Here is a 12428-nt window from a genome sequence, read left to right on the forward strand (position 1 = left end):
CCCATCCTTCGCAGATCTGCATTGCCTCGCCCGGATTTCCCTGCTGGATGTAGATCCCCATGAGCGTGGAGCACGTAATCGGGTGCCGCCACACCAGATTATCAAAGACCGATCGAGCCTCCTCCGCGCTGCCGCACTTGCAATACATGTGGACGAGCGTGTTCCCGATCTCTTGCGAGAATTTGCCCCCAAATCGTTGCAAGACACTGCCGTGAATCTTTCTTCCCTCTTCCACATCCTTGACGCTCGAACAAGCCCCAAGCACGGTCACATACGTGATCTCATTGGGAATCACTGGCGGATTGGAGCAATCTTGAGCGACAGATTCGCGATCTTGATCATCCCGGATGCCGCAACCCTGATCTTGGCGTCCGGAAACGATCATCTGGTGGAACAGCGCCAGCGATTCCCTCCCATGCCCGTTCTGCGCGTAAGCCCCGATCATAGAATTCCAAGAAATCAAATCCCTAGCCTCCATAACATCGAAAACCTCCCTCGCCATCACCGTGCTGCCACACTTGCCGTACATGGCGATCAAAATATTTCCCGCCAGCTCGTCCACTCGGACCCCCATGGCCACCATCCGTACGTGGGCTTCCCGCCCACACCGCAACCCCAATCCTCCCCCAACCTTCGAGCACGCGCCCAGCAGCGCGAGGATCGCCGATCGATTCGCGCGAACGCCCTCGAGGTCCATGCTCCGGAAGAGGCAAATCGACGCGGAGAAATGCCCCAGCCGGGCATTTGCTGCGATCATCGCCGCCCACGAGTGGGCGTTCCAGAAAGCCCACGAATCAAACACCGCGGCCGCGTCCTCGACGCTGCCGCACCGCGCGTACATCTGGACGGCGATGTTGCCCAGCAGCGCATCGCCCGAGTAGCCGCTCTTGAGGAGGTGCGCGTGGGCGTGCTTGCCGCGCGCCAGATCCCCGGCGACGCCACACTCCCGCAGCACCGCGGCATACTTGGATGAATCCGCAGCCTCCAGCGCCTGCTGCCACCGCTCCTCCACCGCCGCATTTGCCCAGGAGGACAAGAGCCTCCGTCCATACCTCCTCATTCATTTGCCCAAAACCCTAATCTTGTTTTGAAAAAACGGGTCGTTTATATATCAGTGTTAGGGTTAGGGCACCACTACCCCAGCCCTAATATTAAACTTTTTACAAAAGGTAAGAAAAGGGCTTTGCCCTAACCCTAACCCCGCCTACTGCCAAGTGGACAAGACGTCTCTTGCTGGAGTGCTCGAGCAAACTCGAGCTCAAAACTTTCAGCACGAGTTCCGGCAGTTGTGACCGTGCGCCCGCTCGATCTCCCTCTCCCGCGAATCGAGCGACTTGAGCTCCTGCAGCGTCTGCCCGTCGCAAAACGCCCGCAGCCACCAGCTGATCGCCTTCCAGATCTGCCCCTTGCGCTGCATCCGCGACGCATCAAACGCCTCCACGAACTGCTTGTCCCGGAGCCTGGCCTTGGCGCCCGCGTAGCGATCGTACTCGTCCAGGATGGACGCCAGCGACCACTTGTGGACCTTGCGGTAGCAGCCCACCAGGACCCCCGTGCGGTGCTTGCCCCGGTTGCAGTGGATGAGCAGCGGGTAATTCTCCACGTCCAGCACCACCCGCAGCGCGTCCCGGATCACGCCCTCGGGGATCTCCACCGCGGGCTCGCACTTGCCCTCGATCCCAAACTGGAAGAGCTTGATCTTGTTCTCCGCCACGAACTCGTGGTTGAGGTAGGGCTCCGGGCAGAGGTAGACGATGGAGCGCAGGCGCAGCTTCTTGAGGAAGGGGAGGTTCTCCGCCGTGGGGTAGGACGATCTGTAGATGCCCCAGTCCACCATGCCGAAATTGGGCGGCGGGATCACCTTGGGCGACCCCTTGCCGCCATCGCCGAGCAATGCAGCCAGCTCCGACCCATCCGACGACACATCCGAGCTCGGCATCTAGAGAGATCCGCGCTCGCGCTCTCTGCCTGACCTAAAATCTTTCCCCCCGCGCCCCTCCAAGAACCTAGGAATCGATCGATCCGCTGCCCTCGCAACCTAAAGATCGATCGATCTCGCCGCCGCTTCGCTCTCTCGATCGACACCGCCCCCGATCGATCTTTATAGCTCCTTTACCTCAGGTTCCCGGCGGCCGGTCACCGCCCTTTGCCTGGTCTCCACGCCGCCGCCGCCGTGCGCACAACAAGAACCTTCCAGCGCCATCTCAAGCGCCATTCCAAAAACCTCTAAATAAGTAGATGGACGGCCAGGAGCCAGCCAACGGCCCAGGACACCCTTTTCAGTTATTTTATTCGCCCTTTTTAAGTACAGGAGATATTTTTGAAAGGCGGGATATTCGACCTTTAGCGTTAACGGTCGACCGGAAAACACTGTTAAAAAAAATTTACAATTTTCTTTTCGCGCGAGAGGGATCGTCAGTAGAGACGAATTCGTGTTGTGATTCTTTGGCGACAGATCGGGCAATTCGCCAAGCTTTTTCCACAGTCTCTACACGTCTGCATTGAAAAACACATACGTCAAGGTCGATATAGCGCAGAGAAAGAGCAACTTGAATCGCCCCACCTGGTGGCCACAGCCGAAAGCTAGGTCCTTTCTCTCGCTCAAACAAATGGGACAAAGCTGGGACCAACACAGACCACCAAGCTCGTGACTTCTATGCCAGCAACAGTTGCGTGAAAGATCCAAAGTCTTACCTGGTGCTCATAGTTTGCTGCTGCTTGTGGCGGTGTTGGTGGTGCCGCTGGCGGGCGACTATAAGCCGAGCTGTTCGATCGCCCGGCGTCAGCTCGCAACACCGATGGTGGGGGTGATAGTGGCTTCTTCACAGCGTAGCTTCCTGTTGTTTGCCTGATAAGAATGTTACAGACAAGCTAAACGGGAGAATCGGTAAAGCGGAAGACGTACCCCAGGATTTCGAGCTCCATTGTCGCCCTGTACTGCGCCGGGATTTCCATTAGCGCCTGCAGCGCGAAGGATGCTTCCCTCTGAGCACCCTTGGACATAATTTCCGAGAAGTTCACAAACTGCACGACAAGAGAGATTAAGTCAGTCGCGCTAGAAACAACATAGAAAGCGAGAATACTTGGAAGTTGTCAAACAATCGCTGAGGAATGTTATCGTCAAACTGTCGCATCATGTCCCATGGCCCATCTCCAACACCAACAAGAACTATAGACAACGGAAGATTACTGCGCAAGCAAGCACCAAGTTGAGTTTTTCGCGGAAAACAAGAAGGCATTGACCTGGCTGCAACGATCGCGTCCACTGTACTCTGCTCTTGAGGGCTCAGTGCTCCATTTTCTACATCAACACTCCTGGTTACCTGTCCATTCAGACTCATCAGCACGCATAGGACTATATAATAATCCCACAAACGTAGTTACCTGGCCATCGGCGATGATAAGTAGGACATGATACTGGCCTCCACTTTGCTCAACAATGTCCATTGCAGCTTCAATGATTGGTGCGAAAGATGTTGGGCCTGCGCAGAGAATATAAGCAAAAACTACGTGCTGACCGTCCCACAAGAATAAAAGAACCTGCGAGGCGGACATTCGGTGCAATCTCTCTGTATCGCGAGAGAGCTTCCTCAAATCCTTGGCACGGCCTTTGCTCCGGATAGAAGCCAAAGACGTGCTCGTCGTGAGTCGAGGCTGCGAGCAAAGAGTTTTTTTTTTACAAACTTTGCCAAGTTCTAGTTCATATGAAAACAAACTTACCATCTCCAAAGCCAAAGCATGGAATCAAATTGTCCTCGTCGAACTTCGAGAGGGTGCGTCCAATGATGGAAATCGCCTGCTCGTATGGATTTTGGTGGTCTCCAAGAGCATGCAAGCTCCTCCCGTTGAAAGTACGCTTTCCTGCAAGGAAAGGTTGCAATCCTCAAACAATCACTGAAAATCATTATCTAGCTCTAGCTCTACTTTGTGATACCTGTCCATTCGTTGCTTTTCGTGAAATCGATACCCACGATAAGATTGGAGGATTCCAGGCCAGCTTTGTGTAGGGCCTCCTGGACCTGGAAGAATGAAAAGGAAGCCACTGTTCACTGACAAGAAGGAAAAAGAGAGTTTGGCATGCCTGCTCTATCGTGCCGAATTGGTCGCCAATGTGAGAATATTTGCTGGAGAACCTCCTATCCAGCGACTTTGGAAGACCTCTCGGCGACGGCTCGTTTGACGACGATCTGGGCGATGGCTCGGCATAGTAAGTGCTGGTGCTGCTCTTGGAAGAAGCGCTTCCCATCAAAGAATTCTTCGCCCTTTCTTCTCAGTCCACAAGGAAGGAATGAGCTAAATTTACAACGTCGATCGCGAAGAGAGCTCGGAGAAATCTCACTAAGAAGCACAGCGCGAACACGAAGAAGGAGAAGCCGGACATATGGAGACGGACGAGCTCACCGATCCAGCACAATTCGCCCAAAACCTAGCTCCCGGAACCGAGGAATCGACAGCGCCTCGTCAATGTGCGTCCGCCGAGCCAGATCCATCGAGCGCGCCTAGCTCGCTCTGCCCTTGCCTGGCAGGAACCTTCGTTCACGGCGTGAGCGGGGAGGGAAATCTTCCCTGGCGGAATCGCTACTCATCCAGCGGCTGCCGTGCTCGGAGCTTACGGAAAGCGTGTGGCGACTGACGGTCTGGATTCAGGCGGATTTTCTATGCCGTGGATAACTGCTCTTGGAGAGAAGAGGTCCGAGGTTCGATCCCACTGAATTCTTCGTTCTCGAAATTTCTAGGGCTGATGCGCTTGGGAGCGTCTGCATGGCGCTGGAGCTGCGCGATTCCACAGGTACGATGGCTGGAAATCTCGGGAGGGTAGCTCGCATGGGAGAATGTAGGCCTTGAGAAGATGGATAGAGCAAGGAATTCAGGTCTATAGAGCAGCACAGCAGTGGTAAGGCCGTGAGAGTGGAGTCCACTGGTAGTGAAGAACTTCAAAGCGCTGGAAGAAGTTTTTGGTAGATTTCTTCCTGGCACTGCGAAGATCACACAAAGAAAATCACCAAGGCCAGGAATGTCATGGACGCATTGCCAGACGAGGTTTTGTCTCACGTTTTTAGCCGCATCACCAGCACGGCGGACAGGAATTCTCTGGCTCTCTCTTGCAAGCGCTGCCACCATGTAGAACGACTCCAGAGATGGTCTTTGAGGCTGGGCTGTGGCTTGCATCCGGTTGACGAGGCCTTGGTTCGACTGTGCAAGAGGTTTTCCAACTTGGTGAGTGTGGAGATTTCTTACTTGGGATGGATGTCCAACCAGGGAAGGCAGCTGGATGATCAAGGCCTGGCTCTTCTCTCGGAGAATTGCCGGCTTCTCACGACTCTCAAGCTGAGTTACTGCTGCTTCATCACAGATACCGGGCTTGGGAATCTGGGAAGGAGCAGCAACTTGGAGGTTCTGACGCTCAACTTCATCCCGCGGATAAGTGGTATCGGGATGCTTTCGCTGGTGACTTGCTGCAGTAAGATCAAGGAGCTAGAGCTGGATCGCTGCATGCATGTCGACAGGGTGGAGTGGCTAGAGCATCTGGGAGCGGAGGGAAGGCTCGAGAATTTGTTTATACGCAACTGTCGAGGTGTTGGAGAGCTCGACCTTGCGGGCCTTGACTGGGGATGGAGTAGCCTTCGCAGGCTCGTGTTTGAGGTTGATGGTAGCAACTATCGCTTCCTCAAGGAGTTTGGAAATGCTGGAGTTTGCGGGATCGACGTCAACTCTGAGTCTCTCCAGCTTTTGGTTCTTACGAACTGTGTGGTCACTCCGCGAAGAGGATTATCGTCGGTTCTCGCCAGATGCAGCAGCGCGCTGGTGGACGTGGAACTCAACATGTGTTTGGGCCTGAGGGACGAGCAGCTGATTGCTCTAGCGGAAACTTGCTCGCAACTCAAGTCTTTGACACTCAGGCTCTCGTCACTTTTCGAAGGATCAACAAGGATCACGGACGCAAGCTTCTGTGCGCTAGCGACGCACTGTGTGTTCTTGGAGAAGGCATGCATTGGCTTCAGCAGTGGGGAGTTTCACTTTGTCACTGTGGCAGGCCTGGCACTTGTGATTCAAGGGTGCTGTTTCCTGAAAGAGCTCGTACTGGAGAACGTGGGATGTTTCAACGACGAAGGCATGGAGGCTGTTTGCTCTTCGGGATCATTGGAGACTCTGGAACTGGTGGTGTGTGGTCAAGTGGGAGACAAAGGCATATCTGGTTTGGCATGCTCAAAGCTGAGGAAGCTGAGGCTTTGCCGGTGCAGTGGGATCACAGGGACAGGATTTAACTCTCTTGCTGGCAGAAGTCCAAAGCTGAATGTTCTGGAAGTTGAAAACTGCCCGCGTGTAGTGATTGATAGTTTGGAGGGTGTTGCAAGCACGCTGCGTTATAAACAGAGCTAGAATTCGTCGACAGAGGCTTCGTTTCTTGGACTTCGGTGACAAAGTTAAGAGGTAAGTGCTTCGCATTTGAGAAAGGTCGTGCGTTTCCAGATGCTAACAAGCGTTTTACTTTCACGTTGGCTAGCAGGTCTCGCAAAAGTCTGGAAACGACTGTTCTTAATTTCATCTCAGGCTTTCAATGGAAGGTGGTAAGGAAGCTGCTTGTGTTGGTAGATCATGCGTTTTCAAATGACGTTTTCTACAGTGATCACGCTGCAAGGCCGAGTCGCGACTTGACGATATGAGAACCATAAAAACTGTAAGAACAGGAGACTTGGTCTTGGAACGAGTAATTGGACATATTGTGACGCTTTCCTCCTCTTAAAGGAATCATGGGACGATATCGAGGGCCTTGACGGCCGGATCTCGCGTTAATGCGCGCCCTGGGAAAGAAACATGCCTTGTGCCAACTTGTTTCCACACCAAGTAAGTAATTTCCTGAAGTTTCCAAATGATCACGAGACAGACAGTCAATAGGACAAGAAGACAAACAAAACAAGCAAGCGAACGTGCGTGTCCGGGAGGAAACAACACCCGAAGCGTCCCCTTGTCCGCTTTGGACGCTCGAGAGAGAGACCCAAAACACACCAAAGCGTAAGTAGCTCTCTAAGTTGCTCGTAAGTTGTGAGTGATCTGGATCTGGATTTGCAGCCCGACAAGGCGATGTGCTTAAGACAAATCCAGCCTTGGATAGATTCCCAAAACAGTCACGATGAACAAAGCGAAGAAGAGAGAAGGAAGAAGAAAGAAAGAAAAAAGAAAAAGCTGGCGAGGTCTCCATCGCAGCACTGCGCCTTTGGCATTAAAGTCCAGCGCAAGCTTTCGGCTTGACCTTTGAGAACACAGCGTTCGTACGGGGACTGACCCCGCGCTCGATCCACCGTCCGTACGTGTCCTTAGAATATAAACTGTCTCCACCACCATCATGGTCGTCTCGGTTGTGTAGAGGAATCCAGTCCAGCTAAACTTCACCTCCAATTCTTCGCAGTTCTAGAAGAGAAAAATAAGATTTTTCACATACAAATCTATGCAGTCAGCCAGCAGCAGGCAAAGATTTGGAGTTTTTTATCCGTGTAAGAGCAAGAGTCAGACATGAGGATTGTCACAATCAGGCATGCAAACCCACAAAGAAAAAGAGTAAACAGAGACCCAGCTTTCACTTGTTTTTATAGTTTCAGCGCTTTCTCCCATCTCCGATCAAACGAATCATGGGAGGCCATCGGCATTAGATTCGCTGCGGCATTTCTTTTTTGTGTTCCCCCTTCGGCCCGGTGCGATGCCTCTGTTTTGTTTCGTGTGTGGTTTTGTGTGTATATAAAAAAACTTGAGTTGTGTGTGTGTGTGTGTGTGTGCGTCTTGTTTTGTTTTGCTGGGGTTCTTCTTTAAGGTCACACAAGAGAAGAGCTATCATGCCAAGCAAGCAAACCTCCAATTTGGAAGATCGAAACGAAGAGAGATCACACCCAGAGTCACCATCCGGGCTTCTGTGAAAGCCTGCTTTGTTTCGCCTTGGCTCTCTGGAAAAGGAGAGAGGGGTAAAGAACAAAAGTTAGAAAAGTCCTCCAGGGAGATTGCTGGTTTACTGTTTGTACCCTTTCCATAGCTGGAAGGCAATGGAGGGAAGGCTATGGAGGGAAGGTGGGCTTTCCAAAAACAAAACATATGTGTGTGGAAAAAAAGGTGGTGGGCTTCAATCTATGTGTTTAGTCTGAGAGGGGGAGGGAGGGGAGGGACACTTTCAACAGCCTCCCCTCCCCTGCTACTGCACCCAAGCATGCATTTTGCAATTACAAACAACTTTGCAACAGAGGCAAGAAGCGGGAAACAGGAGTACATTCAGTCAAGTACAATCAATGGATTTTTGCAAATCCCCTGCCCTGTACCATGTTGTAATGTCAAGAATGCCATGCCATGCCCTCCCCCTCTGTCACAAGGGTGGCACACACACACATACACAAAGACACCTGTCTGCACCCTAGGCAGACTTTTTGTAGCCGATTTCAAAACACAGGTTCAACATGTTCAATTGGAGGGAAGGAAAGGTGGTACAGAAAAGCAGTCCTCCCATTGCTTAGTTGACAAGCTTTGGCTTAAAATGATAGAAATCTTCTGAGCGAGAGCTGTAGCAAGAGCAGGAGCAAGTGCACTTTGTAGCAGCCGGCCTTGATTCTTGAGAAAACACCTCGGCCTCGTTCGTCTCAACCCCAAATCCCACACAAAAAACTGTTAATTCTCGGGAAAACGACCGACTCGCCTGCTCCGGCTCCGCGGTTTCAACCAAGAAGCACTCATGCTCCTCTCAAATACTTAGCCCATGCCATTCATTTCTCCATTTCATCATGGCCTATTGCCCAGAATAATCTATTATACAGCATCAATCACAGGAAAACTTGTCTACAAGTTCGTTGATAACAAGTAAAGCGCCACCTTAAAGAAAGACAAAGAAATATTGACTCCGAGCTTGTTAATGAGAAGCGATTAACTAGTAGATTAATAAAGATTAACTCTCATTTTTCTCATTTTTCTTCTTTTCTTTTTCTTTTTTGAAGCATTCGTTCGTTCCCATTAGAAAAATATTTAAGAGTTAGTCTGGCCTGCCAAGCCTCTACCAATCACCAGACCAGATCTATTCAAAGCCCAAAGCAATCCAAAGCACACCCTCCCTGCCGCACTGAACTGCAACAAAGAGCACAGCCTGCTGCTTCCTCCTGTTGACTGTCCCAAGAGATGAAAGCCTCCTTTCCTCTCACTCTCACTCTCTTTCTCACTCTCTCTCTCTCTCACGAGAAGAAAGAAAAAAAAAGTAGAAAAAAAAAAACCAACTTTCTTTTTTACTACTTACTTGTTTCGCCGGATCGAATGCGCAATCAAAGCTCTTGTTGTCTCTTGCTTTGCTGCTATTTCTTCTCTGATCTCCATGCTCTGACCCCCCAGGAGTTTCTTCTATAAATCGTGCCACAGATAAGGCCCACCCGCCGGAGGAGGAGCAGCTCGGTTGGAGTGGAGACAAAAACCCGGCATCAATGCGCAACCTGCAGCTCTAAAAACTAGTAGCGTAGTGCTCCTTAATTATCCCCCCCCGTCTGATCGGCCGTAGTCCAGGAAAACCACTGCTGGAATTTGCTGCTGCTGCTGCTGCTTGCTAGACCAACTGGCCGATCCAAACTGCTGTTGGACTGGATGGAGCTCCGCCTGGACCCGCTGCCAGTACTAATAGTAATACCTCTCCTCTTGCTTCCGCTTTTAGAAGAGATCCCACACCGAATGATCACCGCTGTTCGCCATTGACGACGATAGCTTCTTCCTCACCGACTGGCTCTCCACTTCAATTCTCCTCTTTTTGAGATTCACTTGGCTCCCGCACCAATCCATGCTGCTGCTGCTGCCGCCGCCGCCCGCCTGGTAGAGGTCGATCACCGTCATCGGACTAGGTGGCGACTTGGAGCTTCCAAAGGTCTGGCCGAGTGACACCCCGGGGCACACTGGATCGATGATGAGGTCCTCGATCAGCCTGTAGCACTGGTGTAGAGTTGCCTATCAACCAGCAAGCGGGGTCAGGTATTCCAGCCTCGTAAAAAGACAAGCTTTAGCTTTTGTACCACCAACCTGGTCCGTTGGGAGCGCCATGAGCAGCACGCGTTGATACGTCGCGGCCTTGAGGGGTACAATCTCATCCAGCGCGCAGCTAAATGCCGCAAGAGCGATCGCCGATGGCCGGAACACCAAGAACTCGGGCTCTGAGAGAGCAAAGACACGGTCATACAACACAAACGTTACGCTCAAACGTCGAAACAAAAAAGAAGAGACGCACTCTCACCTGAGAGGGTCCCCAGAATGAGCTCAGTAATTCGTGCCAGAATCGATGCCTTGAGATGCTTGGAGATATCGAGCCTGTAGAGCAGATCATCCACGTATTCGAACGCTGTCACACCACACATGCGCCAGTCCAGCGTTTTCAGCACCACCAGCTCCATTCTTTGGATTGTTTTCGCCTCGAAGACGTGCTCCAGCCCCTCGACCTGGAAGGGGAACCTTAGATCCAAAAGAGGAGAAACGCGAAGAAAAAACTTTACTTGCAAATCTGGCAGACAAGGCACGACGATCTCTTCCATCTTCGCGGCAAGAGAAATGCAGGCAATGGAGAGAAGTTGTATCGCCCAAGCCTTGAGCGACTGGAAAGAAGGAGAGAAACGATCAACAGATGGAGCAAGAAAGGATTTTTTTGCGATTCTACCTTTGGAAGATGCCTGGATAGATACCGATCTAAGTAGCTCGAGGCCAGCGCGGCCGTCATGGGGCTGAAAGCATAGACATTGCGAACCTGGAGCTTTCTGGAATGAGGAGAAGAAAAAAAGATGGATTTGAATCCACATTGCTTTACCTTGAGCATCCAATTCACGGCCACGGCCCTAGCGTGCAGCACAGACGCATCGCGCTGCAGCGCAAGAAGATATCCATCGCCGAGCGTCTGGCTCCTTTCTCTCGAAACAACGCTCTGGAGAGCCGCATCGTCTCTTGGGGGGAAATCTGTGAGGGCCGCAAGATCGGCATTGTCGGGGCTTTCGTCCAAAACCTCGGCAGAGTCGCCGCTCCAGGGGCTGCCGATCATCTCCTCGGTGCAAAACAGGCCTCCGTCCTGACACTCCATGGCACTTTGCCGAGCGATCTCGAGAGTAAAAAAGAGAGAAAAGCGACGATCCGGAGATTTCAGCTCATCGGAGGAAAAGAGAGAAGCATTCCAGAGGAAGAGCGCATGGAGAATGGAGCTTTCTCTCTCGCGACCTAGCAAGAAAGTACACAGCGCCGTGGCGCAGCAAGAATGCGATGGGAAAGAAGGATGAATTAGGGGCGAGAAGGAGGAAATCAGGGTCTTCTTCTCGCCCCACAAGAAGAACAAGGAAATATACCTAAAATGCCAACACACATACACATTCCAAAACCCTGGATTCAAGGCGATTGAAAAGGCGGTCTCAAATCCGCAATCTCTTACCATTTGGGGATAGACGGCCGGATTGCTTGCCACCTCATTAACGGTGACGGGCTTGAAGTCTACATCCCCACCATGATTTTGTCATGATGCTGTGTAGAAGTATACAAGATAAGACAACAAATACTTTTCACGACGGCAAATATTTTCAGTTTTGATATTCTCAAGCCCGCCCGCCCACCGCGTCCAAAAATTTGCCGCGAAGTAACGACCATGGTAAAAATCTCTCCGGCATTTGCCCTAGAATACGGGGAGATTCGAACCTGCAACCGGGTAAAAGCCAAGGGAGTAAATTCGAGCTGTACGCTTGTAAGTATTTACAGGTATATAGGCCTGTGGTAATGTGTCGGTGACTTTGGAATATGCGCGAGGGATTTTTCATGGTTTGTCACTTTCAATTTTCCCTGCAAAAGTGAGAGAAGGAAAAAAAACTAACTGCTTGATACGATTGATGGCTGGCCTGGTTAATTCTAACATTTGTTTTTTAGGGGATCTCATCGTTCGCTCTCGTCCTCGTTATAAGGTTGTTTCAATGCACGAAAGAGTCCATTTCAATGCGGTGGTTAACCGCTGAGAGAGGGGTAAATCATGGCTGCTTTTGGAGGATTAAAGATTAATCACGCAGCGTTTCAGTTTTGGTTTAGCCCCTAACCGCATTGAAGGGTCCGTAACCCTGGAGTTAATCCAGCATTTTGACCCGCATTTAAGATTCACCCCACGGGGGTGATTATCGAATTTCACCAGCCACGCCACGCCACCCACAGTAAAAAGACCAGAGTGTTTGAACCGCGCGCCCCGCGGGAGCAAGTGTGGCGCGCGGTTGCTTTCGGCGCGCAGTTTCAAGTACACAAGGGCGAGAACCGTGCGGCGCTTGATAGCGCTGTGTATAGGGTGTGCGTGTCTGCTTGTGGCGGCATTTTTTTTAAACCGTTGCTGTTGTCCATCGCGTGCAACATGTGAGCCCTAAGAGAGACTTCGTCTTCGTCGTCTCGTCGCGTTCATAATCTTCCAATCTCGCAAA

At 51.5% G+C, this 12428-nt stretch overlaps 5 protein-coding genes across 6 annotated transcripts in view; 1 reads left to right on the forward strand and 4 right to left on the reverse strand.

The window, feature by feature from the left end:
- Positions 1-1060, reverse strand: part of LOC9640636 (pentatricopeptide repeat-containing protein At3g24000, mitochondrial) — a 3112-nt gene extending 2052 nt beyond the window's left edge. The window contains exon 1 of the mRNA XM_024676755.1: positions 26-1060. Coding sequence (XP_024532523.1) covers positions 26-1060 — 1035 coding nt within the window. The remainder of the gene's footprint in view (positions 1-25) is intronic.
- A 155-nt stretch (positions 1061-1215) lies between these two features.
- On the reverse strand, positions 1216-2205 carry LOC9650389 (probable tyrosine-protein phosphatase DSP4). Its single transcript, XM_002972157.2, has one exon. It carries the CDS (start codon positions 1937-1939, stop codon positions 1268-1270), a length of 672 nt encoding a protein of 223 aa, XP_002972203.1. The 5' UTR covers positions 1940-2205; the 3' UTR covers positions 1216-1267.
- A 26-nt stretch (positions 2206-2231) lies between these two features.
- LOC9650390 (E3 ubiquitin-protein ligase RGLG2) lies at positions 2232-4570 on the reverse strand. Of its 2 annotated transcripts, XM_002972158.2 has the most exons (11): positions 4082-4566; positions 3935-4019; positions 3721-3861; positions 3541-3654; positions 3385-3482; positions 3244-3323; positions 3084-3189; positions 2906-3024; positions 2695-2848; positions 2564-2620; positions 2232-2496 (listed from the first exon to the last, which is right to left on the reverse strand). In XM_002972158.2, the coding sequence occupies exons 1-11, from the start codon at positions 4244-4246 to the stop codon at positions 2416-2418; spliced, it is 1200 nt and encodes a 399-aa protein (XP_002972204.1). In that variant the 5' UTR covers positions 4247-4566; the 3' UTR covers positions 2232-2415. The 2 variants fall into 2 exon arrangements, with proteins under 2 accessions (XP_002972204.1, XP_024532559.1); XM_024676791.1 differs by having other exon boundaries at positions 3084-3323; positions 4082-4570.
- A 156-nt stretch (positions 4571-4726) lies between these two features.
- LOC9650391 (F-box/LRR-repeat protein 14) lies at positions 4727-7446 on the forward strand. The gene is made up of 6 exons (XM_002971946.2): positions 4727-6432; positions 6509-6569; positions 6626-6679; positions 6748-6846; positions 6887-7014; positions 7081-7446. Exon 1 carries the CDS (start codon positions 5020-5022, stop codon positions 6379-6381), a length of 1362 nt encoding a protein of 453 aa, XP_002971992.1. The 5' UTR covers positions 4727-5019; the 3' UTR covers positions 6382-6432; positions 6509-6569; positions 6626-6679; positions 6748-6846; positions 6887-7014; positions 7081-7446.
- A 1443-nt stretch (positions 7447-8889) lies between these two features.
- Positions 8890-11332, reverse strand: LOC9640637 (cyclin-D1-1). Its single transcript, XM_002972159.2, has 6 exons — positions 10802-11332; positions 10655-10741; positions 10494-10592; positions 10238-10439; positions 10027-10157; positions 8890-9954 (listed from the first exon to the last, which is right to left on the reverse strand). Exons 1-6 carry the CDS (start codon positions 11066-11068, stop codon positions 9664-9666), a joined length of 1077 nt encoding a protein of 358 aa, XP_002972205.1. The 5' UTR covers positions 11069-11332; the 3' UTR covers positions 8890-9663.
- Between the last annotated feature and the right edge of the window lie 1096 nt (positions 11333-12428).

The sequence above is a fragment of the Selaginella moellendorffii genome, unplaced genomic scaffold, assembly GCF_000143415.4.
Source record: "Selaginella moellendorffii unplaced genomic scaffold, v1.0 SELMOscaffold_18, whole genome shotgun sequence".
In the NCBI taxonomy this organism is placed as follows: domain Eukaryota; kingdom Viridiplantae; phylum Streptophyta; class Lycopodiopsida; order Selaginellales; family Selaginellaceae; genus Selaginella; species Selaginella moellendorffii.

Bases quoted from the DNA above. Each gene is read 5' to 3' on its own strand.
- LOC9650389 (XM_002972157.2), bottom strand. From the start codon at position 1,939: ATGCCGAGCTCGGATGTGTCGTCGGATGGGTCGGAGCTGGCTGCATTG.
- LOC9650390 (XM_024676791.1), bottom strand. From the start codon at position 4,246: ATGGGAAGCGCTTCTTCCAAGAGCAGCACCAGCACTTACTATGCCGAG. The intron at 3,483-3,540 runs GTTCTTTTATTC...TTCTCTGCGCAG, and splicing joins ACCGAATGTCCGCCTCGCAG to GCCCAACATCTTTCGCACCA. The intron at 3,025-3,083 runs GTATTCTCGCTT...CTTGTCGTGCAG, and splicing joins GATTGTTTGACAACTTCCAA to TTTGTGAACTTCTCGGAAAT.
- LOC9650391 (XM_002971946.2), top strand. From the start codon at position 5,020: ATGGACGCATTGCCAGACGAGGTTTTGTCTCACGTTTTTAGCCGCATC.
- LOC9640637 (XM_002972159.2), bottom strand. From the start codon at position 11,068: ATGGAGTGTCAGGACGGAGGCCTGTTTTGCACCGAGGAGATGATCGGC. The intron at 10,593-10,654 runs GTAGAATCGCAA...CCTTCTTTCCAG, and splicing joins TATCCAGGCATCTTCCAAAG to TCGCTCAAGGCTTGGGCGAT. The intron at 10,158-10,237 runs GTGAGAGTGCGT...TTGCTCTCTCAG, and splicing joins CATTCTGGGGACCCTCTCAG to AGCCCGAGTTCTTGGTGTTC.